Source organism: Somniosus microcephalus, chromosome 1 (assembly GCF_052327205.1).
Source record: "Somniosus microcephalus isolate GS21.2 chromosome 1, FLI_Smic_1.0, whole genome shotgun sequence".
NCBI lineage: Eukaryota > Metazoa > Chordata > Chondrichthyes > Squaliformes > Somniosidae > Somniosus > Somniosus microcephalus.
In genome coordinates, this window is record NC_140987.1 from 21803951 (window position 1) to 21831744 (window position 27794).

At 47.0% G+C, this 27794-nt stretch overlaps 1 protein-coding gene across 8 annotated transcripts in view; it reads left to right on the top strand.

The window, feature by feature from the left end:
* The window catches only part of htt (huntingtin), a 256421-nt gene that overhangs the window by 142275 nt on the left and 86352 nt on the right, over positions 1-27794 (top strand). For all 8 annotated transcript variants that reach the window (XM_085974744.1, XM_085975173.1, XM_085974896.1 and 5 more), the window contains exons 24-33: positions 1484-1635; positions 4838-5037; positions 6174-6300; positions 8263-8390; positions 13761-13871; positions 14976-15053; positions 20019-20242; positions 22617-22695; positions 24709-24870; positions 27295-27350. In XM_085974744.1, the coding sequence (XP_085830870.1) occupies positions 1484-1635; positions 4838-5037; positions 6174-6300; positions 8263-8390; positions 13761-13871; positions 14976-15053; positions 20019-20242; positions 22617-22695; positions 24709-24870; positions 27295-27350 (1317 nt within the window). The remainder of the gene's footprint in view (positions 1-1483; positions 1636-4837; positions 5038-6173; positions 6301-8262; positions 8391-13760; positions 13872-14975; positions 15054-20018; positions 20243-22616; positions 22696-24708; positions 24871-27294; positions 27351-27794) is intronic.

Genomic DNA, 27794 nt, shown 5'->3' on the forward strand with positions numbered 1-27794 from the left:
TTAACCAATTGGTTAAACGTCAATTTCAAAGTTGCCGGTTATCGCGTCTTAAGCGCTCTGTTTATTTCGGGCAGCTGCAGCTATACAAAACCTTGGTTAGACCAGACCTGGAGCATTGTGAACAGTTCTGGGCAGCACACCTCAGGAAGGATATCTTGGCCTTGGAAGGAGTGCAGCCTACGTTTACCAGAATGATACCTAGACCCCAAGGGTTAAGTTATGAGGAGAGATTACACAAATTAGGGTTGTATTCCCTAGAATTTAGAAGGTTAAGGGGTGATCTGATCGAAGTTTTCAAGATATTAAGGGGAACAGATAGGGTAGATAGAGAGAAACTATTTCCGCTGGTTGGGGATTCTAGGACTAGGGGGCAGAGTCTAAAAATTAGAGCCAGACCTTTCAGAAGAGAAATTAGGAAACACTTCTACACACAAAGGGTGATAGAAGTTTGGAACTCTCTTCCGCAAATGGCAATTGATGCTAGATCAATTGTTAATTTTAGATCCGAGATTGATAGATTTTTGTTAGCCAAAGCTATTAAGGGATATGGGCCTACGGCGGGTATATGGAGTTAGGTCGCAGATCAGCCATCATCTCATTGAATGGTGGCACAGGCTCGAGGGCCTCAATGGCCTACTCCTGTTCCTATTTTGCACCTCACTAAGGTTCACTGAATGCAAGAACAAACGTAAGTACTGTAAATAGTACCTCGTTAAATATTCAACTACCTTTAGTGCACTTGAAATAAAAACAGAAAATGCTGGAAATACTCAGCAGGTCAGGCAGCATCTGTGGAGAGAGAAACAGAGTTAACATTTCAGGTCAAAATAACAACAACAACAAAATAATAACAACAACAGGTCGATGGCTTTTCATGTTTCAAGCAAGTGCAGTGGCTGGGAAAAGGTGGGAGGGGAGGAAAGAATAAAAGGGAAGGTCTGTGATGGGGTGGGAGGCAGGAGAGATTAAATGACAAAAGGGATGATGGTGCCAGGCGAAAGGAGATGGTAATGGGACAAGTAAAGGAACAAAAGAGGCTGGAAGAGGTGGAAATGAGAATATCAGAATCGCCAGCAACAGCTGCTGTCTGGGGAAAAAATGGGGGCAAAGGTTATGATCTGAAAGTACTTGAGCCCGGCTAATCCCCTCTGTGGTGTAGGGTTACAGTCTGCACTGTAAAGAAAGCTGTAGGTCAGAGTGGAGCTGGAAACAACCGGGCAGCAAGTCACTGAACGGAGAAGCATTCTTGTTGCAGAGTGGAGTACTGTCATAGCGCTACCACGTTATACCAGCCGTCACGTATAGCGGGCAAATCGCATTCGCACGAACACGCATGCTATAAGCGGTGGGGACTATATAGCACACAAGTATAATAGATTTCAATTCGTAATGCCGGTTTTTCATAAACTTAGTATGTACCACTACTTTTTAAAAACTTTATTCAACTGTTCAAGTTACTGACCGCTTCTTCCTTGGCTTCTAGTTTATCACAGAACAGTCCGACAGATGACTCACGCAAAAGCTGTACTGTGGGGATGGTCAATATGATACTGTCTCTGCTTTCCTCTGCCTGGTTTCCTTTGGACCTTTCTTCCCATCAGGACGCATTAATATTATCTGGAAACTTGCTGGCGGGTAAGTAGAACTGTTTGTCCATTGCGCACTCAAAATTCCTAGTTGCTCGACAGCATACCCATCACAGATCGTCTTTTCTCTATAAGAGGTAGTTGTGTGTGATTTTTATTTTCTCAATTATGTCCACCGTTTTCTCTAAGATGTTGAGTTACATTGCAGGGAGCGTGGTTCCACGAGCTCTGGTTACGTTGCAGTACTTCACTCAAGTGACCAATTGCTCGCAGTGGTCTACACAGTGTGTGACCATGGTTTTCCAGTTGTCTGCTGGCCAGCCCTCACTTCTTAACCCATTTGTTGCAACGGGCTGTCGAGTGCAGAAGCGAACCAACCCGCAACCCAGGGACACCTGCCCAATTAGAGTGCCCCTGATCGCAGCCTGACTCAGATTGTGGCACACGTCGGGGAGCAAACCTGGGACCTCTCTTGTCTATGCAGCTCAGCAACTCCATGCCTTACCCAGGAGAGCCATCAGAGACCGTGCTGTTCCATGCTTTCAAGGCCAACTGGGAAAGAACCTCTTCCATTTGGCTTAACAGGAAGCGGGTCTTATCTCAGCTGTGCAGTGTAGAACAGGTTGTGGAGTAGCCTAGAATTTACACAGTTCAAATTCCACATTTACCAAGGCCCCCACAAAAGGAATTCTCAGACACCCATTAGATGCCTTCCTTCTTCCCAGTCAGAGGTTTTTTTTCCTTTATTGATGACCATTCCTCTATACAGGAAACTTCGCGATATCCGGCACCGGCGTGATGCCGATCTATGAATACTTCCGGACAGACCAGTGCTAATGTTGAAGGATATGGAGATTTTCATCTCCGTATCTGACAACAAACACTGTTGCTTAGCAACAGCTTGTAAACAGTCGGCCCGTACCTTGGAAGCATCTCTGTAGCTTAGCAACAGCTTCAGAGAGGCTTTCCAGAGACTGACTGTTTAAAATTTTTTTTAAAAAATGCTAGGAAAAGAAGAAAAAAAACCTAACAAAACGGCTGCTGATTTCTGCCGTTAGATCGAGGTTTCCGGACATACAACCTCCGGATAAACCAAAGTTTCCTGTATTGTGGATTTAGCAACAGCGCACGGGGAGTTCCTCTGAACTTGCAAGTCTGCCTTCGAAGCAGCCGCACTTGTGCAGTCTCGCTCACGTGCCATTGCTGCAGAGTCATCTTTCGTGACTTTTATTGTTCTGGCTACAGACCTTCCCCGAGCTCAGCCCACCTGCGGACAGATTGAAGTGGCGGGCCTGATGGGCTGAGGGAAGGAATTCTGCCCCCAAAGGCAGTAATATTGGAGAAGTTCATAAACCCATTACTGCTTCCTTTCAAGTTAGTGGGTGGAATTGCATGAATAGTTAATGCCGTACTCTCTCTCGATGGTGATTATCGTCGGTAATATTCCCACAATTGATGTAGGAAGTAGGAGGAACAGTGAGCTTGGCTCAGCATCGCTTTTGGCCTTGGGTCCGAAAGTTATGGATCCTCACCAGGTCTTGCGTGTGTAATCTTGGTTGGCACCCCAGTGCAGCACCAAGTACCGTATAGCCGGAGGCACCATCCTTCAGGTGAGTCATTGAACCGAGGTCTGTCCGACCTGTTTTTACGGACTTTCCCATACGCACTTGGAGCAGGGTCGTTGGATCGCGATCGGAAGCGGGGAAATCTAGCTGATTTGTTTCTGCCACCCCACTCCACCTAACCCAGCTGCATCATTTGATGAGGAAGGAGCTCTCCCAGTGCCCTGGCCAACACTCCTCCCTGAACCAACAGCAATTAGGGGAAGAAAAATTAACTGATCACTCATCTCCCTGCAGTCTGTGGATTGATGCTGGCACTGACTGGCTGCAGTGTACAGACTGGCTGCAGTGTTTGCTCATACAAGTCACTTCACTTCAAATGTATGCAATTAATTTTGTGAACTAAAGATATTTCTATATAATATGTAGTATAAATGCAAGCATTTTTTAAAATTTGTTTTTTTGGGATGTGGGCATTGCTGGCAAAGCCAGCATTTATTGCCCATCCCTAATTGCACTTGAAGGTGGTGGTGAGCTGCCTTCTTGAACCACTAGTACATATATAATATATTTCTATATAAAGTGTAGTATAAATGCCAGCATTTCTAGTACATATATAATATATTTTTGTATAATGTGCCGTATATAATATATTTATTGTATATGTAATACAGGTAGACTATCCTTTATCCGTAGACTATCCTTTATCCGAAAACCTTGGGACCAGCTGTGTTTCGGTTTTCGGAATTTTTCGGATTTCAGAAGGTTTTCATCTCCGTATCGGACAACAAACACTGTTGCTTCGCAACAGCTTGTAAACACTCGGGCCCTGCCTTGGAAGCGTCTCTGAAGCTGTTGCTAAGCTACAGAGACTCTTTCCACAGCCTGACTGTTTTAAAAAAAAATGCTAGGGGAAGAAAAAAAACCTAACAAAACGGCTGCTGATTTCTGCCGTTAGATCGAGGTTTCCGGCTCCCCCCTGCTCCGTATCTGAATTCCTTGACTTAGCGGGGGTCTGGGGCTCGACTGCCGCCGCCAGTTGTGGGAAAGCCGGATATCGGCTGACTCCTACACTAAGCTGGCCCGCAAATCAGGTCGGGGGGGGGGAGGGGGAAGAAAAGACTATCGGACGGGCCGCTGCAGCTATCGGACGGGCCGCTGTATTGTTGGGTTCACTCTCCCGGTACCTCCTTCACACTGCCCGGCTCGGCCTGCAATCTCCTACCTGGGAGGGAACTCTGTGACCCTCTGCCCTGCTCACAGGGAAAGGCAGAGCTCCCGGACCACTCCTGTCATGTTTGGCGCCACTCGGGTCATGTCGTGCGCACGACTTACGCTCCACGAAAAAACTTTCGGTTTTTAGAGGTTTTCGGTTTTTGGAATTGCGGATAAAGGATAGTCTACCTGTACTAGTATTGCTCGGCATCTGTGGTGCATCTCCTAGTGGCCAGCTTAGTGCAACAGTGATGGAAATCTTGGGAGCAGCTTGCAATAGGTGTACGACCCAGAGATTAAGTGCAGGAACTTCATGTCTTTGAATCCTGTATGGAATGCGAACCTTTGATACTTTCACTCCTTCAGCCTCTGATTAGCTAAACTGGCCACAAAGTTACTGCACTTTTTCCTTTGAGGGCCCGTAATTGGATGCGCCAATTTAATCTTCCTATAACTTTTTTGATCTGTTGGTAGCCATTGCACCCAAATCTCTGAAGAATCCTTGGGCCAATGAAGATGATGCCGGTGCAGCCACGAAGCTTGAGGAGCCATGGCCCGCCTTGGCTGACCGGTCCTTGGTAGGGATGGTGGAACAGCTGTTCTCTCATCTGATGAAGGTCATCAATATCTGTGCACATGTGATTGATGATGTTGCACCCGGCCCTGCGCTGAAGGTAGGTGGATCTTTATATTGGATCACGTCGGGATCACCTGCTGAAAATGACCAGAATGAGGGCAGTTCATTGGAAGTCCAGTGCATTAGTCCACAGGGCGGTAGCACGCAAAGTGTTGAGGTCGAAGATCGGCCATGATCTTATTGAATGGCAGAGCAGGCTCGAGGGGCCGTATGGCCGACTCCTCCTATTTCTTATGTTACGCAGTTTCTTCTTTTGCTCCTCCCGTTCGTTTTATCTACTTCTGCTTCTCCCTTCCGGGCCCCGACTGAAGGCCTTGCTTGGCTTACACTTCCACAGGCTTCCCTTCGCCCTCTGCTACCTCCTCCAAGTGGCCGTCAATCATCTGTGAGCCTGAGTGATTAGCGTAGAGGGCCCGTTTGCTGTGATCCGGACCTCGCCACCTTTAAGCTGCGGTCCAGGGGTCCGGTGAGCCGGCTTTTAAATTGAAAAAAGAAACGCGCTTGACTAGACTTTCGAATGGGACACTCAGCCCGTTAAAGGGGCACATGCGGCCCCCAAATAAAAAATTACGGGGAACATTGGTCCTCGCCAGATGTCCGTGCACACGATCACTTCACACAAGTGCCTCTGGATAAACCTTCGTAGAGTCATCGACTCTTAGCAGCACAGGAGGAGGCCTTTCGGCCCTCCATGCCTGTACCGCTGCTTTGTAAGAGCTCTCCAATTAGCCCAACTCCCCCCTGCTCATTGTCCGTAGCCCTGCAAATATTTCCTTTTTCAATATATATCCAATTCCCTTTTGAAAGTTAGTTTGAATCTGCTTCCACCACCCTTTCAGGCAGCGCATGGCAAATCGTAACTCGCGCCGTAAAAACCTTCTGGCTTATCAGAGGAGCTGGCGAGCATGATTTCATATGTGAGTCAGCCATGCAATGAGTACGTAGCTGGATAGATAATGTGAGCATTTAGGTTCCAAGATATTTAAAAATGTTAAAGCGCTCTTTTTTTAAAATTGAGGCGAGAAGAGGCAATTCGCGTAGCAGAATCCAGTTGTGATAATTGTGGTAGTTAAACTGGTGGAATAAGTACACCCTTAATTTGATCAAATGTGATTCACATCACAGCTGGACAATGTGCCGTGCGCTGCTACTTCACTCTGTTCTACTTCTCAGGCCACTCTACCGTCACTTGCGAATGCGCCATCCCTCAGCCCAATCAGACGCAAGGGAAAGGAGAGGGACTCGGCAGAGCAGGCGGCTGCACCAATGAGCCCAAAGAAAACGACTGAATCCAGTCCAGGTGAGAGAAGATGAATGCCGCAAGCTGCTTTAGGTCATCTGTTGGGCAGTGGCTGTTATTTTAAAAGTAAAAGAGAGAACGAACTTGCATTTATATAGCACCTTTCACGACCTCGGGACGTCCCAAAGCTCTTTACAGCCAATGAAGTGCGCTTTCTTTTTTGAAGTGTCGTCACTGTTGTAATGTGGGAAATGCGGCAGCCAATTTGCACACAGCAAGCTCCCACAAACAGCAATGTGATAATGACCAGATAATCTGTTTGTGATGTTGGTTGAGGGATAAATATTGGCCCCAGGACACCGGGGGTAACTCCCCTGCTCTTCTTTGAAATAGCAAAAGTAAACTTTACAATAAGTTGAAATCTCGATTCTGGTTGTCTTTAAGGAGAGGGGCCAGTGGTGTTGTGAGCATTTGCAGTGTTTTGTAAGGTTTATTGGTTTTGTATTGTTTAGTGTGAGCTGTTCATGGAGTCAGGAGGGAGAATTTTTGTGAATCGTGCACTTCAATCGTGAATAGTCCACGATAAATAGCTTGTTAGTGAAATCATGAGTGTTGGCAACACTGGGCTAGTCTATCCATTTAATAAAAAATATTGGGTATTTGGTGGAGTGCGTTGAACAGTAATGCACAAGGTCACCGTGATCTGTGCTGCAGGGAGACACCAGCCACTGCTCAGAGGCTGCGGCGGCGTCCTTCAGGGGAAGGAGAGAATCGGAGGTGTTACTCGTGTTAATTGGAGTTGAAAGCTTTTTTTTAATTGCACAGGCTGGGGCTTCTTATCTCTGGAAAAGAGACTTAAGAGGAGACCTGATAGAGGGCTTCAAAATTCTGAAGTGGTTCGATAGGGTGGACAAGGAGAAACTGTTTCCGCTTGTGGGTGAGTCCAGAACAAGGGGGTATAAATACGATGGCCACCAACAGATCAAATAAAGCAATTAGCAGGAATGTCTTTACACAGCGAGTGATGAGAATGTGGAACTTGCTGCCCCAAGAGTGGTTGGAGCAGAGAGCACTGACACTTTAAGGAAAGAAAGACTTGCATTTATATAGCGCCTTTCACGACCACCAGACGTCTCAAAGCGCTTTACAGCCAATGAAGTACTTTTTGAAGTGTAGTCACTGTTGTAATGTGGGAAACACGGCAGCCAATTTGCACACAGCAAGGTCCCACAAACAGCAAGTGATAATGACCAGATAATCTGTTTTTGTTATGTTGGTTGAGGGATAAATATTGACCACGACACCGGGGACAACTCCCCTGCTCCTCTTCGAAATAGCGGCCAGGGGATCTTTTACATCCACCCGAGAGAGCAGAAGAGGCCTCGGTTTAACGTCTCATCCGAAAGACGGCCCCGCCGACAGTGCAGCACTCCCTCAGCACTGCACTGGGGTGTCAGCCTAGCTTTATGTGCTCAAGTCCCTGGAGTGGGGACTTGAACCCACAACCTTCTGACCCAGAGGCGAGCGTGCTGCCCACTGAGCCACTGAGAGGGTTGAGGCAAACACGAGGACGAAGGGCATATGGAGGGCAGGGTGAGAAGAGGTAATTGGAGTGAGAGGAGGATCGTATGGCGTATGAACATCGGTATTGACCAGTTGGCCTAAATGATCTGTTTCTGTGCAACTTTTTCCTCCCTGCTGATCTTCCTCCAAACATATACACTGTCTGCCTACATAACAGTTCCTGCAAAACAAAATGTTGAGAGACATCTCCACAATTTGAAAATGGTGTTGTTTAAGTACACTGATTAATGTGGATTATCATGTTTATGACCTTACCAGAGCATTCCCTTGTATCAAGGCAAAGGCTGATATTTTTCATTCTTAAGAAGAGGCGCTGTAACAAATTTGTTTCTCGGGCATTATTGTCTTGGTAACTGTGGTCAAGTAACTAGGGGACAGGCCTTTTAAAATGTGTAATCTACTCGGTGTTTTCCTGTGATTTATTTATTCTGTTTGCAGCTGCCAGGCCTGCAGATGCTGTCGGGGCTGCACCAACGAACAAGTCCACCTCGCTCGGCAGTTTTTATCACCTGCCCCCGTATCTGAAGCTGCACGATGTTCTGAAGGCTACCTACGCAAACTACAAGGTACCAGCGCAAAGGGGACGTTTTATCATTCCCAGGTCACAACCCCCCTCCCAGAATTGAATTGCAGTTCGCACAGTACATTCTCTCTCTCACGCAGCTTATGTACAGTATCAGAGAGCAGGTGCTGCTGGCCTGTATGTCCATATGTAGGTATTATTTATGTGTTCCTTTTTATTATTGGATTTCAGATGTCAAAAACAAAGAGGGGGCAGTCGGTGACTTCATCAGGCAATACTCAGCTGGAGTTTTGTGGGCAATTCTGGGCACCACACTTCAGGAAAGATGTACAGAAAGGGTACAGAGGAGGTTTACCAGGATGTCACCAGGGATGAGGGACTTCAGTTATGAGGAGAGGTTGGGAAAAGTTAGGACTGTTCTCCTTGCAACAGAGAAGGTTAAGAGGTGACCTAATAGAGGTTTACAAGATGAGAGGTTTTGATAGAGTAGATAGAGAAAAAATATTCGATTGATTGATGAATTAATTCCCTCTCTCTCTGTATCGCCCCCCGCTCGCTCCATCTCTTCCCCTCCTCGCCCCTGGCTCGCTCCATCTCTTCTCCCTCCCACCCCCCGCTAGCTCCATCTCTTCTCCCTACCACCCCCCGCTAGCTCCATCTCTTCCCCTCCCCGGCCCCGGCTCGCTCCATCTCTTCCCCTCCCCGCCCCTGGCTCGCTCCATCTCTTCTCCCTACCACCCCCCGCTAGCTCCATCTCTTCCCCTCCACAGCCCCGGCTCGCTCCATCTCTCTTCCCCTCCTTGCCCCCGCTCACTCCATCTCTCTTTCCCCTCCTTGCCCCCGCTCACTCCATCTCTCTTCCCCCTTCCCCCTCCCCGCCCCCGCTCGCTCCATCTCTCTTCCCCTCCTTGCCCCCGCTCGCTCCATCTCTCTTCCCCCTCCTTGCCCCCGCTCGCTCCATCTCTCTTCCCCGCCCCGGCTCGCTCCATCTCTCTTCCCCTCCCCGGCCCCGGCTCGCTCCATCTCTCTTCCCCGGCTCGCTCCATCTCTCTTCCCCGGTTCGCTCCATCTCTCTTCCCCTCCCCCGCCCCGGCTCGCTCCATCTCTCTTCCCCTCCCCGGCCCCGGCTCGCTCCATCTCTCTTCCCCTCCTTGCCCCCGCTCGCTCCATCTCTCTTCCCCTCCTTGCCCCCGCTCGCTCCATCTCTCTTCTCTTCCCCCGCCCCGGCTCGCTCCATCTCTCTTCCCCTCCTTGCCCCCGCTCACTCCATCTCTCTTCCCCCTCCCCGCCCCCGCTCGCTCCATCTCTCTTCCCCCTCCCCGCCCCCGCTCGCTCCATCTCTCTTCCCCTCCCCGGCCCTGGCTCGCTCCATCTCTTCCCCTCCCCGGCTCGCTCCATCTCTTCCCCTCCCCGGCTCGCTCCATCTCTTCCCCTCCCCGGCTCGCTCCATCTCTTCCCCTCCCCGGCTCGCTCCATCTCTCTTCCCCTCCTTGCCCCGGCTCGCTCCATCTCTCTTCCCCTCCTTGCCCCGGCTCGCTCCATCTCTCTTCCCCTCCTTGCCCCGGCTCGCTCCATCTCTCTTCCCCTCCTTGCCCCGGCTCGCTCCATCTCTCTTCCCCTCCTTGCCCCGGCTCGCTCCATCTCTCTTCCCCTCCTTGCCCCGGCTCGCTCCATCTCTCCTCTCTTCTCTTTCCCCCGCCCCGGCTCGCTCCATCTCTCTTCCCCCGCCCCGGCTCGCTCCATCTCTCTTCCCCTGCCCCGGCTCGCTCCATCTCTCTTCCCCTCCCCGGCCCCGGCTCGCTCCATCTCTCTTCCCCTCCCCGGCCCCGGCTCGCTCCATCTCTCTTCCCCTCCCCGGCTCGCTCCATCTCTCTCTCTTTCCCCCCCCCCCCGGCTCACTCCATCTCTCTCTCTTTCCCCCGCCCCCCGGCTCGCTCCATCTCTTCTCCCTACCACCCCCTGCTCGCTCGCTCCATCTCTTCTCCTCCTCCTCCTCCCCCTCCTCCTCACTCTCTCATAGAATTGTGACAGCACAGTAGGAGGCCATTCGGCCACGCGGCGCTGTCCCTGCGTGGCTCTAAAACCCCAACGCTGGGTTTGTTTTTCTTGGTGGCTTTTGTCTATAGTTTACATTTAGACTTTAGAATTGATTTCTTGAACAAGCAGGGTTTTTGTTTTAAACAGCTGATGACATTTCTGCTGCCTGGTGATGGTTAGACTTTGAGATGATTAGTTTTGGCTAAGGTGTGAACATTGACAAGAGCCGAGCCAGTGGGGGGAGAAATACATTTCTCTCAAATTTGAATATCTCTGGAATCCAGTACGTTTAGTTGGATGTCATTTGGACCATCGCTTTCTAAAGGTGCACATTTCCTGCCCAGGCACTGTAAAATCACAGCTTGACTCAACAGTAGCAACTTGGATTTTTGTAGCACCCCTCGTGTAAGGGAACAGCCGCGCGTTCTGGGGCGTTTTACTACGTTAAAGGCGCTATATAAATGCAAGTTGTTGCTTTACAAGAAGCAGTGGAGAACACAGCAGGGAGGAGGGGACTGAACGCACGGGTGGAGGGACTTTTTTTTTTATATATAGAGGTTTTTGGAGGGAAGTGTAGCTCAGAGGTTTTAGGCAAGTATGATTGAGAACAGGGCTACAGTGACTGACTTACTGCACAACATTGGAATTGATTACACGTCACGTGGGGTTTCACAACCTTGCTGGTGACCTGCACAAGTACAGTTGATTATTATTTTACACCAACCACCCGATGCAGAAGTCACAGTTGTTTGTATTGGTTGCACTGTATACGATCACGGTACGGTAAATGTTGCTCGGCTTTGCTCCTGGTTTGGAGCCTCACATTATGGGGGCGGTGAGTCACAGAAATCCCTGTTCCTGGTTCACCATGCTCCCATTTCTCTGATCATTAATCACTGAAAAAATCAAGAGTGCTGCGATTTCATAGAATCATACAGCACAGTAGGAAGCCATTCGGCCCATCGTGCCTGTGCCGGCTCTTTGAAGGAGCTCTCCAATTAGTCCCACTGGCCTGCTCTTCCACCACCCTTTCAGGCAGTGCATTCCAGATCACCACAACTCTCATCTCCTAACCCAATGTTCCCCTATTTTTGGGCGGCCCACTCCGTTTCAAGCATGCGCAAAATTTAACACTGAAAAAGCCGGTCTCGGGCTGCGCGGGACCAGCAGAGAACTGTGCAGCTCCGAGCGACCGCTTCATAGAAACATAGAAGATAGGAGCAGGAGTAGGCCATTCGGCCCTTCGAGCCTGCTCCGCCATTCAATGAGATCATGGCTGATCATCCAAATTCAGTACCCTGTCCCTGCCTTCTCCCCATATCCCTTGATCCCTTTAGCCTTAAGAAATATATCCAACTCCTTCTTGAATATATTTAATGAACTGGCCTCCACCGCCCTCTGTGGCAGGGAATTCCACAGGTTCACCACACTCTCTGGGTGAAGAAATTCTGCCTCATTTCAGTCCTAAATGGCTTACCCCTTATCCTTAGAGACTGACCCCTGGTTCTGGACTCCCCGGCCATCAGAAACATCCTTCCTCCACACAAAAGATTGTCATGCAAAATTAAGGCTCATGGGATTGGGGGCAAAGTATTAACGTGGATAGAGAACTGGCTGGCGGATAGAAAACAGAGAGTTGGAATAAACGGCTCGTTTTCAGAGTGGCAGGCAGTGACCAGCGGGGTGCTGCAAGGATCTGTCCTGGGACCCCAGCTGTTCACAATATATATAAATGATCTGGATCAGGGAATTGGATGCAATATTTCCAAATTCGCTGACGACACTAAACTAGGAGGAGGGGTGGGCTCTGATGAGGATGTCAGGAGGCTACAGTGCGATTTGGACAGGTTGGGGGAATGGGCGGATACGTGGCAGATGCACTATAATGTGGATAAATGCGAGGTTATCCACTTTGGGGGTAAAAACAGGAGGGTAGATTATTATCTAAATGGCAATAGATTGGGAGATGGGGAAGTGCAGAGGGACCTGGGTGTTCTTGTGCACCAGTCACTGAAGGAGAGCATGCAGGTGCAACAGGCGATTAAGAAGGCAAATGGTATGTTGGCCTTCATATCAAGGGGGTTCGAGTATAGGAATAGGGATACCTTACTACAGCTGTACAAGGTGCTGGTGAGACCGCATCTGGAGTATTGTGTACAGTTTTGGTCGCCCCATCTGCGGAAGGATGTTCTTGCCATGGAAAGAGTGCAACGGCGATTCACCAGGCTGATACCTGGAATGGCGGGAATGACCTACGAAGAGAGATTAAATAGTTTGGGCTTGTACTCACTGGAGTTTAGAAGATTGAGAGGGGATCTCATCGAAACATATAAAATTATGGCAGGCCTGGACAGGCTGAATTCAGAGAGAATGTTTCCAATGGCCAGGGAGCACAGAACCAGGGGCCACAGTCTAAAAATAGCGGGCAAATCATTTAAAACAGAGATGAGGAAGAATTTCTTCACTCAAAGAGTGGTGAGCCTGTGGAATTCCCTGCCACAGAGGGCTGTGAAGGCTAATTCAATAAATATTTTCAAGAGAGAATTGGATATATTTCTGAAGGCTAAGGGGATTAAGGGTTACGGAGAAAAGGCGGGGACGGGGTACTGAACTGGTAAGATCAGCTATGATCTCAGACGAGGATCAGCCATGATCTCATTGAATGGCGGAGCAGGCTCGAAGGGCCGAATGGCCTACTCCTGTTCCTATCTCTATGTTAGTCTGTCCAGGCCTGACAGAATTTTATAGGTTTCGCTGAGATCCCCTCTCAATCTTCTAAACTCCAGTGAGTAAGCCCAATTGACACAATCTCTCCTCATACGTCATTCCTGCCATCCCAGGTATCAGCCTGGTGAATCTTCGCTGCACTCCTTCCATGGCAAGAACGTCCTTCCTCAGATAAGGCGACCAAAACTGCACACAATACTCAAGGTGCAGTCTCACCAAGGCCCTGTACAACTGCAGCAAGACATCCTTGTTCCTGTACTCGAACCCTCTTGCTACGAAGGCCAACATACCATTTGCCTTCTTAACCGCCTGCTGCACCTGCATGCTTACCTTCAGCGACTGGTGCACAAGAACACCCAGGTCTCTCTGCACTTCTCCCAATCTATTACCATTCAAAAAATAATCTGCCTTCCTGTTTTTGCCACCAAAGTGGATAACCCCACATTTATCCACATTATAGTGCATTTGCCATGTTTCTGCCCAATCACCCAACCTGTCCAAATTGTACTGGAGTTTCACGACCTCCTCCTCACAGCATACCCTCCCTCCCAGCTTTGTGTCGTCTGCATATCCCCTCTGGCACCAGAACCCCTCACAATTTTGAACATCTTCTATTAAATCTGTTGAAATGTATTTTCTCCTTTTTCAGGTCACCCTGGACCTTCAGAACACTAATGAGAAGTTTGGCAGTTTCTTACGAGGAGCTTTGGATGTTCTATCTCAGCTTCTAGAGATTGCAACGCTTCCAGACATCGGGAAGGTAAATTGTTTTTCCGTAAAGAAGTGATGTTAAACTTGTATCGAACCTTGGTTAGACCACACTTGGAGTGACTGTGCACCGTTCTGGCCTCCATATTGCAAAAAGGATGTAGAGGCACTGGTGAGGGTGCAAAAATGATTTACAAGGATGATACCAGAACTGAGAGGTTATAACTATCAGCAAAGACTGAACAGGCTGGGGCTTTTTTTTGTCCAGAGAAGAGACGGCTGAGGGGTGACGTTTATGAATTGGTTCGATAGGGTAGACGAATAGAAGATGTTTCCACTTGTGTGGAGACAAAAACTAGGGGCCTTAAATATAGAACAAATCCAATAAGTAATTCAGGAGATACTACTTTACCCAGAGTGTGATTGGAATGTGGAACTCACTACCACAAAGAATAATTGAGGCGAATAACATAGATGCATTTAAGGGGCAGTTAGAGAAGCACGTGAGGGAGCAAGGAATAGAAGGATGTGCCGATAGGGTGAGATGAAGAGGGGTGGGAGGAGGCTCATGTGGAGCATAAACACCGGCAGAGACCAGTTGGGCCGAATGGCCAGGGTGTGTGCTGCGTAATTCTGTCAGGCCTGGACAGACTAGATGCTGGAAGGATGTTCCCGATGGTCGGGGAGTCCAGAACCAGGGGTCATAGTCTAAGGATAAGGGGTAGGACATTTAGGACTGAAATGAGGAGGAATTTCTTCACCCAGAGAGTGGTGAACCTGTGGAATTCTCTGCCACAGAGGGCGGTGGAGGCCAGTTCATTAAATATATTCAAGAAAGAGTTGGATATATTTCTTAAGGCTAAAGGGATCAAGGGATATGGGGAGAAAGCAGGGACCGGGTACTGAATTTGGATGATCAGCCATGATCTCATTGAATGGCGGAGCAGGCTCGAAGGGCCAAATGGCCTACTCCTGCTCCTATCTTCTATGTACTCCCATCTTATCTGCATTTACAGGTTCACAAGGGAGTATGAGCTTCAGAAACACTTGTACTAAGTGCAGGTTTTGAAATATATATATTTTTTAATGTTCACACAATCAGCTGTTACTGAAACTGGTCTAATGTCTGTCATTGCTTCTACAAAATCCTTTGCAGTGTGTGGAAGAAATCCTTGGCTATCTGAAGTCCTGTTTCTGCAGGGAACCCATGGCAGCCACTGTCTGTGTACAGCAGGTAAGGAGGTTTGAGTGCCTGCCCGTATTGTATGAATTGCACAAACATGTCGTGGGTGACACCAAATTCTGCATTTCAGTTGTCTGTTTTTTGGTTTTTGTTTTCTCCTCTGCCATATCAGTACTGGTGTCTTCCAGGAGGTGGGATGGTCCAATCTAAACTCTATTCCCACTGCTCCCTTTTCCCCATTGCCCTGAACGGTCCTGTTCTTCAAATATTTCTTTTCCCTTAAAAAGATGCAGTGATCTCTGCCTCAACCACTCCTGTGACAAACATTCCACTCTCCAACAGCTCCCTGCATAGAGGAATTTCTACTAACCACCATCTCGTCGTGAGAATTTTAAATTGCTGATCCCTCATCACTGACTCCCCAACTGGAGGAAATAGCCATTTCCTTTTCTCCCCATCAAAAGCAGCATCACTTTTTTTAAAACCTCCATTAAACCTTTTCGTTTTAAGCCTCTGCCGCAATGGAAATAGTCCCGGTCAGCATTCCCTCTAAGCCCAGAAATGGGAACGGTCCCGCGCAAGGCCGCTCACCGGCTTCTCCAGTGTAAATACAGCGTCTGCGCGGAGATTTAAAGGGACCGCACACTGAAAGAAACAGACCACGCAGAACAAAGCGCAGCTCACGGGGAACATTGGTCCCAGTATCTCGAGTCTCTCCTCAGTTGCATAAGAAATAGGCCTCTCGAGCCAGCTCTGCCATTCAATAAGATCATGGCTGATCTTCTACCTCAACTCCACCTTCCTGCACTATCCCCATATCCCTTGATCCCCTTGATATCCAAAAATTTATCGATCTCTGTCTTGAATATACTCAACGACTGAGCCTCCACAGCCCTCTGGGGTAGAGAATTCCAAAGATTCACCACCCTCTGAGTGAAGACATTTCTCCTCATCTCAGTCCTAAATGGCCGACCCCTTCTTCTGAGACTGTGACCCCTGGTTCTAGACTCCCCAGCCAGGGGAAACATCCTCCCTGCATCTACCCTGTTGAGCCCTGTTAAGAATTTTGTATGTTTCAATGAGATCAGCTCTCATCTAAACTCCAGAGAATATAGGGCTAGTCTACTCAATGTCTCCTCATTGGACAATCCCCCCATCCCAGGAACCAGTCTGGTGAACCTTCGTTGCACTCCCTCTATGGCAAGTATATCCTTCCTCCAGTAAGGAGACCAGAACTGTACACACTACTCCAGGTGTGATCTCACCAGGGCCCTATATAATTGAAATAAGACATCTTTACTCTTGTACTCAAATCCTCTTGTAATAAAGGCCAACATACCATTTGCTTTCCTAACTCCTTGCTGTACCTGCATGTTAACTTTCAGTGATTCGTGTACAAGGACACCCAGGTCCCTCTGAGCACCACCATTTCCCAATCTCTCACCATTTAAAAAATACTCTACTTTTCTATATTTCCTACCATTAGCCTGTCTATTGCCCCTTGAAGCCTCTTTTCATCCTCCTCACAACTTACATTCCCACCTAGCTTTGTATCATCAGCAAACTTGGATGTATTACATTTGGTCCCTCATCCATATCATTGATCTAGATTGTGAATAGCTGAGGCCCAAGCACTGATCCTTGCGGTACCCTACTAGTTACAGCCTGCCAACTGGAAAATGACCTGTTTATTCCTACTCTGTTTTCTGTCTGTTAACCAATCTTCAATCCATGCGAGTATATTGCCCCCAATCCCATGAGCCCTAATTTTGTTTAATAACCTCTTGTGTGGCACTTTATTGAATGCCTTCTGAAAATCCAAATACACCACATCCACTGGTTCCCCCTTATCTATTCTGCTAGGTACAACCTCAAAAAACACTAACAGATTTGTCAAACATGATTTCCCTTTCATAAATCCGTGTTGACTCTGCCCAATCCTATTATTTTCTAAATGCCCTGTTACCACATCCTTAATAATAGATTCTAGCATTTTCCCTACTACTGATGTCAGGCTAACTGGTCTGTAGTTCCCTGTTTTCTCTCTCCCTCCTTTCTTAAATAGTGGGGTTACATTTGCTACCTACCAATTCCTGGGAACTGTTCTAGAATCTATGGAATTTTGGAAGATGACAATCAATGCATCCACTGTCTCTATAGCCACCTCTTTCAAAGCCATCAGGTCCATTAATTTCTCCAGTACTATTTTTTTTTAACTAATACAAATTTCTTTCAGTTCCTCATTCTCACTCGAGCCTTGGTTCTCCACTATTACCGGGAAATTTTTTGCTGTGTCTTCCGTGAAGACAACACGAAGTATTTGTTTAATTTCTCTGTCATTTCCTTATCCCCCATTATAATTTCTCCTGTCTCGGCCTGTAAGGGACCCACATTTACTTTCGTTAACTTTTTCTTTTTACATACCTGTAGAAACTTTTACAGTCTTTTTATGTCTCTCACTAGTTTACTCTTATTCTATTTTCCCTTTTATAAATTTTTTGGTCCTCCTTTGCTGAATTCTAAAATCCTCCCAATCCTCAGGCTTACTGCTCTTTGTGGCAACATTATAAGCCTCTTCCTTTGATCTAATACTATCTTTAACTTCTCTTGTTAGCCACGGGTGGACCACTTTTCCTGTGAGGTTTTTGTGCCTTAAAGGAATGTATATTTGTTGTAAATTATGTATTAATTCTTTAAATGCTAGCCATTGCTAGTCTACTGTCATACCTTTTTAATGTAGTTTCCCAATCTACATTAGCCAACTCGCCCCTCATACCTACATAGTTTGCTTTGTTTAGATTTAAGACCCTAGTTTTGGATTTAAGTAAATCACTTTCAGTCTTAATGTAACATTTTATCATATTATGGTCACTCTTCCCTAAGGGCCCCTTTACTACAAGGTTATTAATTAACCCTTTCTCATTACACATCACTAGATCTAAAATAGACTGTTCCCTAGTACGATAGCAAAATACTGCAGATGCTGGAAATCCAAAATAACAACAGAAAATGCTGGAAAAACTCAGCAGGCCAGGCAACATCCGTGGAGAGAAATTAAAGTCGACGTTGAAAAAGGGTTAGACCCGAAACGTCGACTCTAGTTTCTCTCCACGGATGTTGCCTGGCCTGCTGAGTTTTTCTAGCATTTTCTGTTGTTTTTTAGACTGTTCCCTAGTTGGTTCCTCAACATACTGATCTAGAAAACTATCTTGTATACATTCCATGAATTCGTCCTCCACACTATTACTGCAAATTTGGTTTGCCCAGTTTATATGTAGACTTTCCATTCTGTGGCGTCAGAGAAATCACTTACCTTGGGAAGAGGGAGGCGAGTCATACGGCACATCTTTACTTGCTGTAATTATTTTCAGTGGGAGAATAAATTCCTTCAAGTTTCTATCTAAATGACAAATAGTTACTGCAGAAATTATGTTTTTAAAAACCGACATTCTAAGTTACAGAAATGTCAAGCAGTGCTTCATTGGTTTGATGGAGCAGGTGTGTTGTAAGAATGTTAACTTGTGTGGCTTTCAACAACAACTTGTATTTGTATAGCACTTTTAACATAATAAAACATCCCAGGGCACTTCACAGGAGTATAAGACACAAAATTTGACACCGAACCACATAAGGAGAAATTAGGTGACTAAAAGCCTGGTCAAAGAGGTAGGTTTTAAGGAGCGTCTTAAAGGAGGAAAGAGAGGCGGGCAGGTTTAGGCAGGGAATTCCAGAGCTTAGGGCCTTGGCAACAGAAGGCACGGCCACCAGTGGTTGAGTGACTACAATCAGGGATGCTCAAGAGGGCAGAATTCGAGGAGATCAGATATCTCTGGGTGGGTTGTGGGGCTGGAGGAGATTACAGAGATAGTGAGGGGCGAGGCCATGGAGGGATTTGAAAACCAGGATGAGAATTTGTAAATGCGTAACCGGGAGCCAATGTAGGTCAGCGAGCACAGGGGGAATGGGTGAACGGGACTTGGTGCCAGTTAGGACACGGACAGCCGAGTTTTGGATGATCTCCAGTGTACGTAGAATAGAACGTGGGAGGCCAGCCAGGAGTGCGTTGGAATAGTCAAGTCTAATCATGGTGACGGTTTCAGCAGCAGATAAGCTGAGGCAAGGGCGGAGATGGGTGATGTTAGAGGTGGAAATAGGCGGTCTTATTATGCTGCGGATATGTGGTCGAAGCTCATTTCAGGGTCAAATATGACACCAAGGTTGCCAACAGTCTGGTTCAACCTTGGACAAATGTTGGAGAGGGATGGAGGCAGCTAGGGAACGGAGTTTGTGGCAGAGGCTGAAAACAGTGGCTTCGGTCTTTCCAATATTTAATTGGAGAAAATTTCTGCTCATCCAGTACTAGATGTTGGACCAGCAGCCTGACAAGTTAGAGACCGTGGAGGGGTCGAGAGAAGTGGTGGTGAGGTAGAGCTGGGTGTCGTCAGCGTACACGTGGAAACTGACGCTGTGTTTTCGGATGATGTTGCCAAGGGGCAGCATGCAGATGAGACAAGTTTGATCGCGCGATCAGATGCCATGTTCATGTAAGATTTCACCTCATTTTCAAAGACCGCGGTTTTCAGGTACAGTGTCTTGAAGAGTTGGACAGAGATCAGGAAGTATTTTTTTGCACAAATGGTGTCAACACCTGGAGCAGGCTGGCAGGAAGGGTTGTTGAGGCTAAGACACTCGTTAAAGAAAGGTGAAGAAGATTCAATCTTGCAAAATGTAAGTTGATTTTAACTAAAGCCTGGGGAAGCTTTCACTGCTTTTCATGCACCAGTGACTGATGGGCCTTGATCGAAACATCGAGTAAATATGAAAGTATAAGAAAAATAAATGAGAGAAATTTCAAAACCTCAATTAATATTGTGCTCTCCCCCCCCCCCCCCCCCCCCCCCCCCCCCCAAAACATAAAAACCAAATGCACTTTTGCCCATTTTGTTGAGTGGCCCTGAAGTGTTTTTTCGTGGTTCTTCCCTGTGTGTGTTTAATACTGAAATCTTTGAACTCCAGCTGTTGAAGACTCTCTTCGGAACAAACCTAGCATCGCAGTACGACGGCTCCTCCTCCAACCCCAGCAAATCACAAGGGAAGGTGCAGCGCCTGGGCTCCTCCAATCTACGGCCAGGGCTTTACCACTACTGCTTCATGGCGCCCTATACCCACTTCACACAGGCACTGGCTGATGCCAGTCTAAGGAACATGGTCCAAGCAGAACCCGAGCTGGACACTTCTGGGTGAGCCATTGTATCAGTAGTTTTTTCGTAGAGAGGTTATGTTAAACTTGTATAGAGCCTTGGTTAGACCGCACTTGGGAAATGCTGTGCACAGCTCTGGTCTCCATATTACTGTATATAAAGGATATATAGAGGCACTGTGGAGAAGGTGCAAAAAAGATTCACAAGGATGATACCAGAACTGAGTGTTTTTTATTTATTCATTCACGGGATGTGGGCGTCTCTGGTAAGGCCAGAGTTTATTGCTCATTCCCTAATTGCCCTTGAGAAGGTGGTGGTGAGCCGCCGCCTTGAACCACTGCAGTCCGTGTGGTGAAGTTGCTCCCACAGTGCTGTTAGGTAGGGAGATCCAAGGTTTTGATCCAGCGACAATGAAGGACTTTGCAGGGCCGACTGGGCTGGGTGTGCCTTTGTCGTGTCCAAATCAGATGTCTCTACTTATCAGGAAAGACTGATCAGGCTGGGGCTCTTCTCCAGAAGAGAGAAGGCTGAGGCGTGACCTAATATTTAAGATTATGAAGGGTTTGATAGGGTAGGCATAGAGAAGATGTTTCCACTTGTGAGGTGAGTCCAAAACTTAGTGGCCATAAATATAAGATAGTCACTAATAAATCCAATAAGAATTCAGGAGAAACTTCTTTACCCAGAGGGTGGTGAGAATGTGGAACTCGCTACCACAGGGAGCGGTTGAGGCGAATAGTATAGATGCAGTTAAGGGGAAGCTAGATAAACACATGAAGAAAAGAATGGAAGGTTATGCTGATGGCGTTAGATGAAAAGGGGTGGGAGGAGGCTCGTGTGGAGCATAAACACTGGCGTGGACCAGTTGGGCCGAATGGCCTGTTTCTGTGCTATATATTCTATGTAATAGTATGTTAAAAAGGTGGGTATACAGTTACGGTTGGGAAGCTGTCATCCCATTGGCAGGAGTGATGCTCCCATTTTATTATCTGGATTGTGCTCCCCAGAATGCTTCAATCGCAGTAGACATCTATTGAGTGAAAGCGAAAAAAGACTTGTGTTTATAATAGGCCGGATCTTGCTGCAAAACAGCACGTTATTAATGTGCAAATCAACCAGCAAATTCAGGGGTAAGAAGAGATATGCTGTGAGTTGCAAAAATGAGTGAGTCATTGGTCATTGTGAGCTCGCTTTGATCTTTGTCCCATGGGGACAGAATGTACCTCCCAAATTGGGCAAATAGAAACTCCGCCTGTGTGGCTTTCCAGTGATTCTGATTTAAGAACATAAGAAGCAGGAGTCGGCCAATCGGCCCCTCGAGCCTGCTCCGCCATTCAATAAGATCATGGCTGATCCAATCTTGGCCTCAACTCCACTTTCCCGCTCTCTCCCCATACCCCTCGACTCCCCTGTAGTTCAAATGTCTGTCAATCTCCGCCTTGAATATATTCAATGACTCCGCCTCCACAGCTCTGAGGTAGAGAATTCCAAAGATTCACGACCCTTGAGAGAAGAAATTCCTCCTTGTCTCCGTCTTAAATGGGCGACCCCTTATTCTGAAACTATGACCCCTAGTTCTAGATACCCAACTAGGGGAAACACCCTCTCAGCATCCACCCTGTCTAGCCCCCTCAGAATCTTATGTTTCAATAAGATCACCTCATTTTTCTAAACTCCAATGAGTATAGGCTCAACCTTTCGTCATACTCAACCCCTTCATCCCAGGAATCAACCTAGTGAACCTTCTCTGAACTGCCTCCAATGCAAGTATATCCCTCCTTAAATATTTGGAGACTCTTCATCATGGTGCTGGTCTTCACCTGTGTCAACCACCTGGCTGACTCCAGAAAAATCACCGCATGTAGCAATGTGAAGGTTCCTTCGAAGTGCACCACACAATGGACTCAGTTCAATAACTTTACGTCAAGTTGCATAGAATTTACAGCACAAAAACAGGCCCGTGCCGGTGTTTATGCTCCACGAGTCTCCTCCCACCCTACTTCATCTAACCCTGTAAGAATATCCAATTTCTTTCTCCCTCATGTACTTACCTAACTTCCCCTTAAATGCATTCGCGTCACTACTCCGTGTGGTAGCGAGTTCCACATTCTCACCACTCTTCTGGGTAAAGATGATTCTCCTGGAGTGGATAGGTTGTCTGCTGTTTATAGCCTTGCTGTTCATCTATCTATGACCTTTAATACCAACAAGACTGAAAATGATGCACAGTTACGCCATGAAACCGAAACAAACTGCAGTAGTAGATAGTGGTCTGAACAGTTTTGTGTAAAATAAAGTCTAGAGCAATTTTGGACGGTGGTTTTCAGGAAAACGACACACTGTTGTACAGAACAGTTAGAGGGTTAATGTCCCAGACTTTTTAATACATTGTTTTGCTTATTTTAACTCTTAGGTGGTTTGATGTGCTGCAGAAGGTTTCATCACAGCTGAAGGTCAGCCTGACGAATGTAACTAGGCATCGAGCCGATAAGGTACTTTCTGTTCCAACTTATTGTACGTAGCTTTTGTTGAAGAATGGATGAGATGAAACCGTTTAGCTGTGGTAATATGTCAAAATGAGGGATACAAGAGCAATTAGTGAAGTAGTTGTGCTTTAGAAAGAATTCAAGCCCCAATTGTAGTTTCAAGAAATGTAAAGCTAGGAGTGGAGAAAGGAAAGCATGTTGGCACTAAACTGGGAGGTAGTTGTATACAGGAAACTTTCTGATATCCGGCACTGACGGGACCGAGCTGGTGCCGTAACATCAAAAGTGCCGGACATACCAGCGTTAATGTTGAAACATACGGAACTGAAAAGCTCCGTGTGAATCAACAAACCCAACAGCTTCAAAACAGTCAGCTGCAGCTGCAAGCGTCTCTAGCTGAAGCTGTTGCTATAGCTACAGACCTTGCAGTGCCTGACTGGGGGGAAAAAAAAAAGCAACGAGAACTAAAAAAAACTTATAGAAAACGGCTCCTGATTTTTGCCGTTAGATCGAGTATTCCGGACATATAACCTCCGGATAAACCAAAGTTTCCTGTAATTGAGCTTTTCTGCACACAGGAGGCCATTTGGCCTTTTATTACACGTTCAGTGCAAGTTCATTCACTCCTGACCCATATTAGCCTCGTACATAGGAATTGCTGGATAATAAAAAAAAAAAAAAACCACAGTCCATCTAGTTCGAGCTCTACCATCCTGGTAGTCACATGATACAGCGATAATGGAATAAAAACAGAAAATGCTGGAAATACTCAGCAGGTCAGGCAGCTTCCGCAGAGAAAGAAACCGTTAACCTTTCAGGTCGATGACCTTTTGTCCGAACTGGATAAAGTTAGAGATTTAACAGATTTTTAAGCAAGTGCAGGGGCAGGGAAAGAGAGGAGGGGAGGAAAGAACAAAGGGAAGGTCTGTGATAGGGTGGAAGGCAGGAGTGATTAAATGACCAAAGGGATGATGGTGCGAGGCAAAAGGAGATGGTAATGGGACAAGTTAAGAAACAAAAGATGACTCTAGATGAGGTGTAAATGGCGATGGCAGAATCATCAACAGCTGCCATGTGGGGGAAAAATAAAAAAAATGATAGGGGCAGAAGTTATGATCTGAAATTGTTGAACTTGGTGGTGAGTCCCGAAGGCTGTAAAGTGCCTAATCGAAAGATGAGGTGCTGTTCCTCGAGCTTACATTGAGCATCGTTGGAACAGTGCAAGAGGTCGAGGACGGAGCGATAAGAGTGGGAGTGGAGCGGAGAATTAAAGTGACAGGCGACCGGAAGCTCAGGGTCACGCTTACGGGCTGAATGGAGGTGTTCTGCAAAGTGGTCACCCAATCTGCGTTTGGCCCCCCCAATGTAGAGGAGACCGCACCGTGAGCAGAGAATACAGTACACTAAATAGCAAGAAATACAAGTAAATCACTGTTTCATCTGGAACAATGATAATAGAGTTGTCGACTAATCACAGCAATCAATCTCTATCAATGAGTCTACAGCAGACCCAGACATGTGAGGAAAACCCCCAGTGGTGGAGAGCTTTGGAAGCCATAGGTCCAAAGTCACCTGTTCCTCCCCAGCATTCTACTTCCACCATATGCCATGTTCCAAATTACTCCTACTCTATCCCAAATGTTATTTTCTGTCGATTGGGCACCTCAAATGGAAAGGATCCTGATGTAACATCATTTAATAGTTACCTGAGACCCTGTGGCAAAGTGCGCCATTCAGTTCGCAGCGTGCTCTCCTCCAGGTCCGAAGGTTGTGGGTTTGTTTGAGCTGGTTTTTGGGGGATCCCACGGCACTATTTGAAGAAGAACAAGAAGTTTTCCTGGTGTCCTGGCCAATATCCCCCACCACCACCAAAAGCAGATGAACTGGTCATTCCTGCGATTGTTGTGTGGGATGTGCCATGTTGCCCACATTGACGGTCTGCGCACTGCAAAACAGACGTGTGTGTGATGTGCTTTTGGGAAGTCTAATATGTTTAACGTGAGCCTTTCTGAACTGTAGAATGCAATACACAACTATATCCGGCTCTTCGAGCCTCTGGTCATCAAGGCCTTGAAGCAGTACACCACGACCACTTCAGTCCACCTGCAGAGACAAGTGCTCGACTTGCTGGCCCAGCTTGTGCAGCTCAGGGTGAACTACTGCCTACTCGATTCAGACCAGGTTGGTGCTTGCTTTGGGTTAGAAAAACTATTTTGCTGGAAAACTGGTGGAGGGTTAAAGATCGGTCAAATGTAAAAAAAAAATGTTCATTCAGTGGCACTCAATTTTATTCTTAAATATACCAATATTCACCACCTAGAAACTGAGGGAGGAGAGCCATTCACAATTTTAAGATCTGCAGATTTCCATAACAACTTAACACTGTTAAAATGTAATGTGTTTTTTTTTGAAAGTGATACGCTTTCCCCCCCCCCCCTCGCTCTCCTGCTACATCACAAACCTTTTGCACTTGGAGAGCAAAGGCGGGTAAACGGAGTTGAGGTGTACAGATCAGTCACGATCTAATTGAATGGCGGAGCAGGCTAGAGGGGCTGAATGGCCTCCTCCTGTTACGTTCCTATGAGACTGGGCGGGGTAAACTTGTTACCAAGTGAGTTCTGCTTTTAATCTACCCAGGGAGTGATTGAGTTCGCCAGCCTTTCTAATCTTGTTTACCGTGAGAAGCCGCAGACTCCATGCCGAGGGTACAGTTCCACAGACTGCACGCATCACACCCAAGTGGCCATTCTTGTGTGAGGCTAGAGAACAAGTGTAGGCAAGCTATTTTTTTTGTGGGGGGGGGGGTGGTGGGAGGAGGAAGGAATTACCACTGAGCCAGATCTTGACGATTACACATGCACACCCAGCAAGTGTACTAGATGCAGGAAGGATGTTCCCGATGGCCGGGGAGTCCAGAAACAGGGGTCACAGTCTAAGGATAAGGGGTAAGCTATTTGGGACTGAGATGAGGAATTTCTTCACCCAGAGAGTGGTGAACCTGTGGAATTCTCTACCACAGAAGGCAGTTGAGGCCAATTCAATAAATATATTCAAGAAGGAGTTGGATATATTTCTTAAAGCTAAAGGGATCAAGGGATATGGGGAGAAGGCAGGGACAGGGTACTGAATTTGGATGATCAGCCATGATCTCATTGAATGGCGGAGCAGGCTCGAGGGGCCGAATGGCCTACTCCTGCTCCTATCTTCTATGTTTCTAAGTGGAGGGGACGGCGGTGTGGGGTGGGTGGGGGGGGGGGGCATTCAAAGATAGTGATCAAGAACAGACGCTTTACCTGTGTTTCTGTCCTCTTCCCCCTTTCCAGCCCAGCGTGCTGAAGCTACTTCTGTAAACTATATGTAGCCACCCTGAAATTAGTTACTGTAGCAGATAGATTCACCGCTTCAAAATCCTGGAACTCCCTAACAGCACTGCGGGAGTACCTTCACCACACGGACTGCAGTGGTTCAAGAAGTCGAGGTCCGTTAGGGATGGGTAATAAATGCTGGCCTTGCTAACGACGCCCACATCCCGTGAATGAATAAAAAATAAAATAAAATCCCACTGAACCATCCAGATATGCACCTACTGTTTGTTTATTTTTCAATCTTTACAATCTAAATCCAGTTTGTCACAGCAAAAGTAGGAAATGTGATGGTAGGAAGAGCAGGTCCAGGGTATTAAGAGCTGAATCTGTCGGATTAATTTCTGAATTTCCTAGAAACTAAAATCTGGATGAGTGTTCTTGTGCTGTAATCTGTCCTGTTGGAATTCTTGCGGTAAGGAATGTGACTCTTTTTTGTTGGGTATGCTGTGGGGGAGGCAGTATACTCACTTCTCTCATTTTGAAACAATAGTTCATGCTGAGGTCATTCTGCCCGGCCACCACCTGTGCCGTTCTATGCGACCCAGACTGGAAAAGAGACTCTGTATGTCGCATATAATTGAAATTTGTTTTCTCTGATACAGGAAACTTTGTGCTATCCGGCACCCACGGGACCGAGCTGCTGCCGTTGCTTCAAAACTGCCGTACTCTCCAGAGTTAATGTTGAGAGATACGGAGATTCTTATCTCTGTATTTGACAACAAACACTGTAGCTTAGCAACAGCTTCTAAACACTCGGGTGTGGCCCTAAAGCTGTAGCTGAAGCTGTTGCTATAGCTACAGACCTTGCACAGCTTGACTGTTCAAACAAAGCAAAAAAAACAAACAAGAATTTAAAACGGCTGCTGATTTTTGCCGGTGGCTCCAGATTGCCGGATAGCTCACCTCCGGATAGCACAAAGTTCCCTGTACTCCAAAACTGTAAATATAAGATGGACATTAATCAATCCAATAAAGAATTCAAAAGAAACTTCTTTACCCAGAGAGTGGTGAGAGTGTGGAACTCGCTACCACAGGGAGCAGTTGAGGTGAACAGTATAGATGCATTTAAGGTGAAGCCAGATAAACACATGAGGGAGAAAGGAATCGAAGGATATGCTGGTAGGGTGAGATGAAGCAAGGTGGGAGGAGGCTCGTGTGGAGCATGGGCCGAATGACCTGTTTCTGTGCTGTCAATTCTATGTAACTCTTGTGATACAGTTGGATTTCTTTTCATTTGTAGGTATTCATTGGGTTTGTTCTGAAGCAGTTTGAATACATAGAGGTGGGCCAGTTCAGGTGAGTGCCTGCGATAACCAATGGCAATTTAGGACTTGCTGATGTGGCACCTATGAACCTGTGCGCAGTTTTTTTGTTTTGTTTATTGCATACAACTCGTCAACAACAACAGCAGCAGCTAACATTTGAGATGGAGGCAAACTGATAGCAATATTAAATTAAACCTTGTATCTGGCCCAGAAGGTTCCATGGTATGTTGGATTGGGCTGGGGTAGGCCGAAGGCTTCCTTTGGGTGGGGGGGGAAGAGCACTCTGGCTCCTCCTGGCATACAAGGAGTGCCGAAAGAGTAACTTACTTGGGGAGCCGACAGCTCCCGCCTCACCTCAGCTACCGGGAATCCCACAGCTCCGGCCTCCCCCTCACTTACTATTAAATTTAAGTTGGGGCGCCGACGATGCCATCAGGCCACGACGTTGCTATGGTAATTAGGCTCCTGTCCGCTT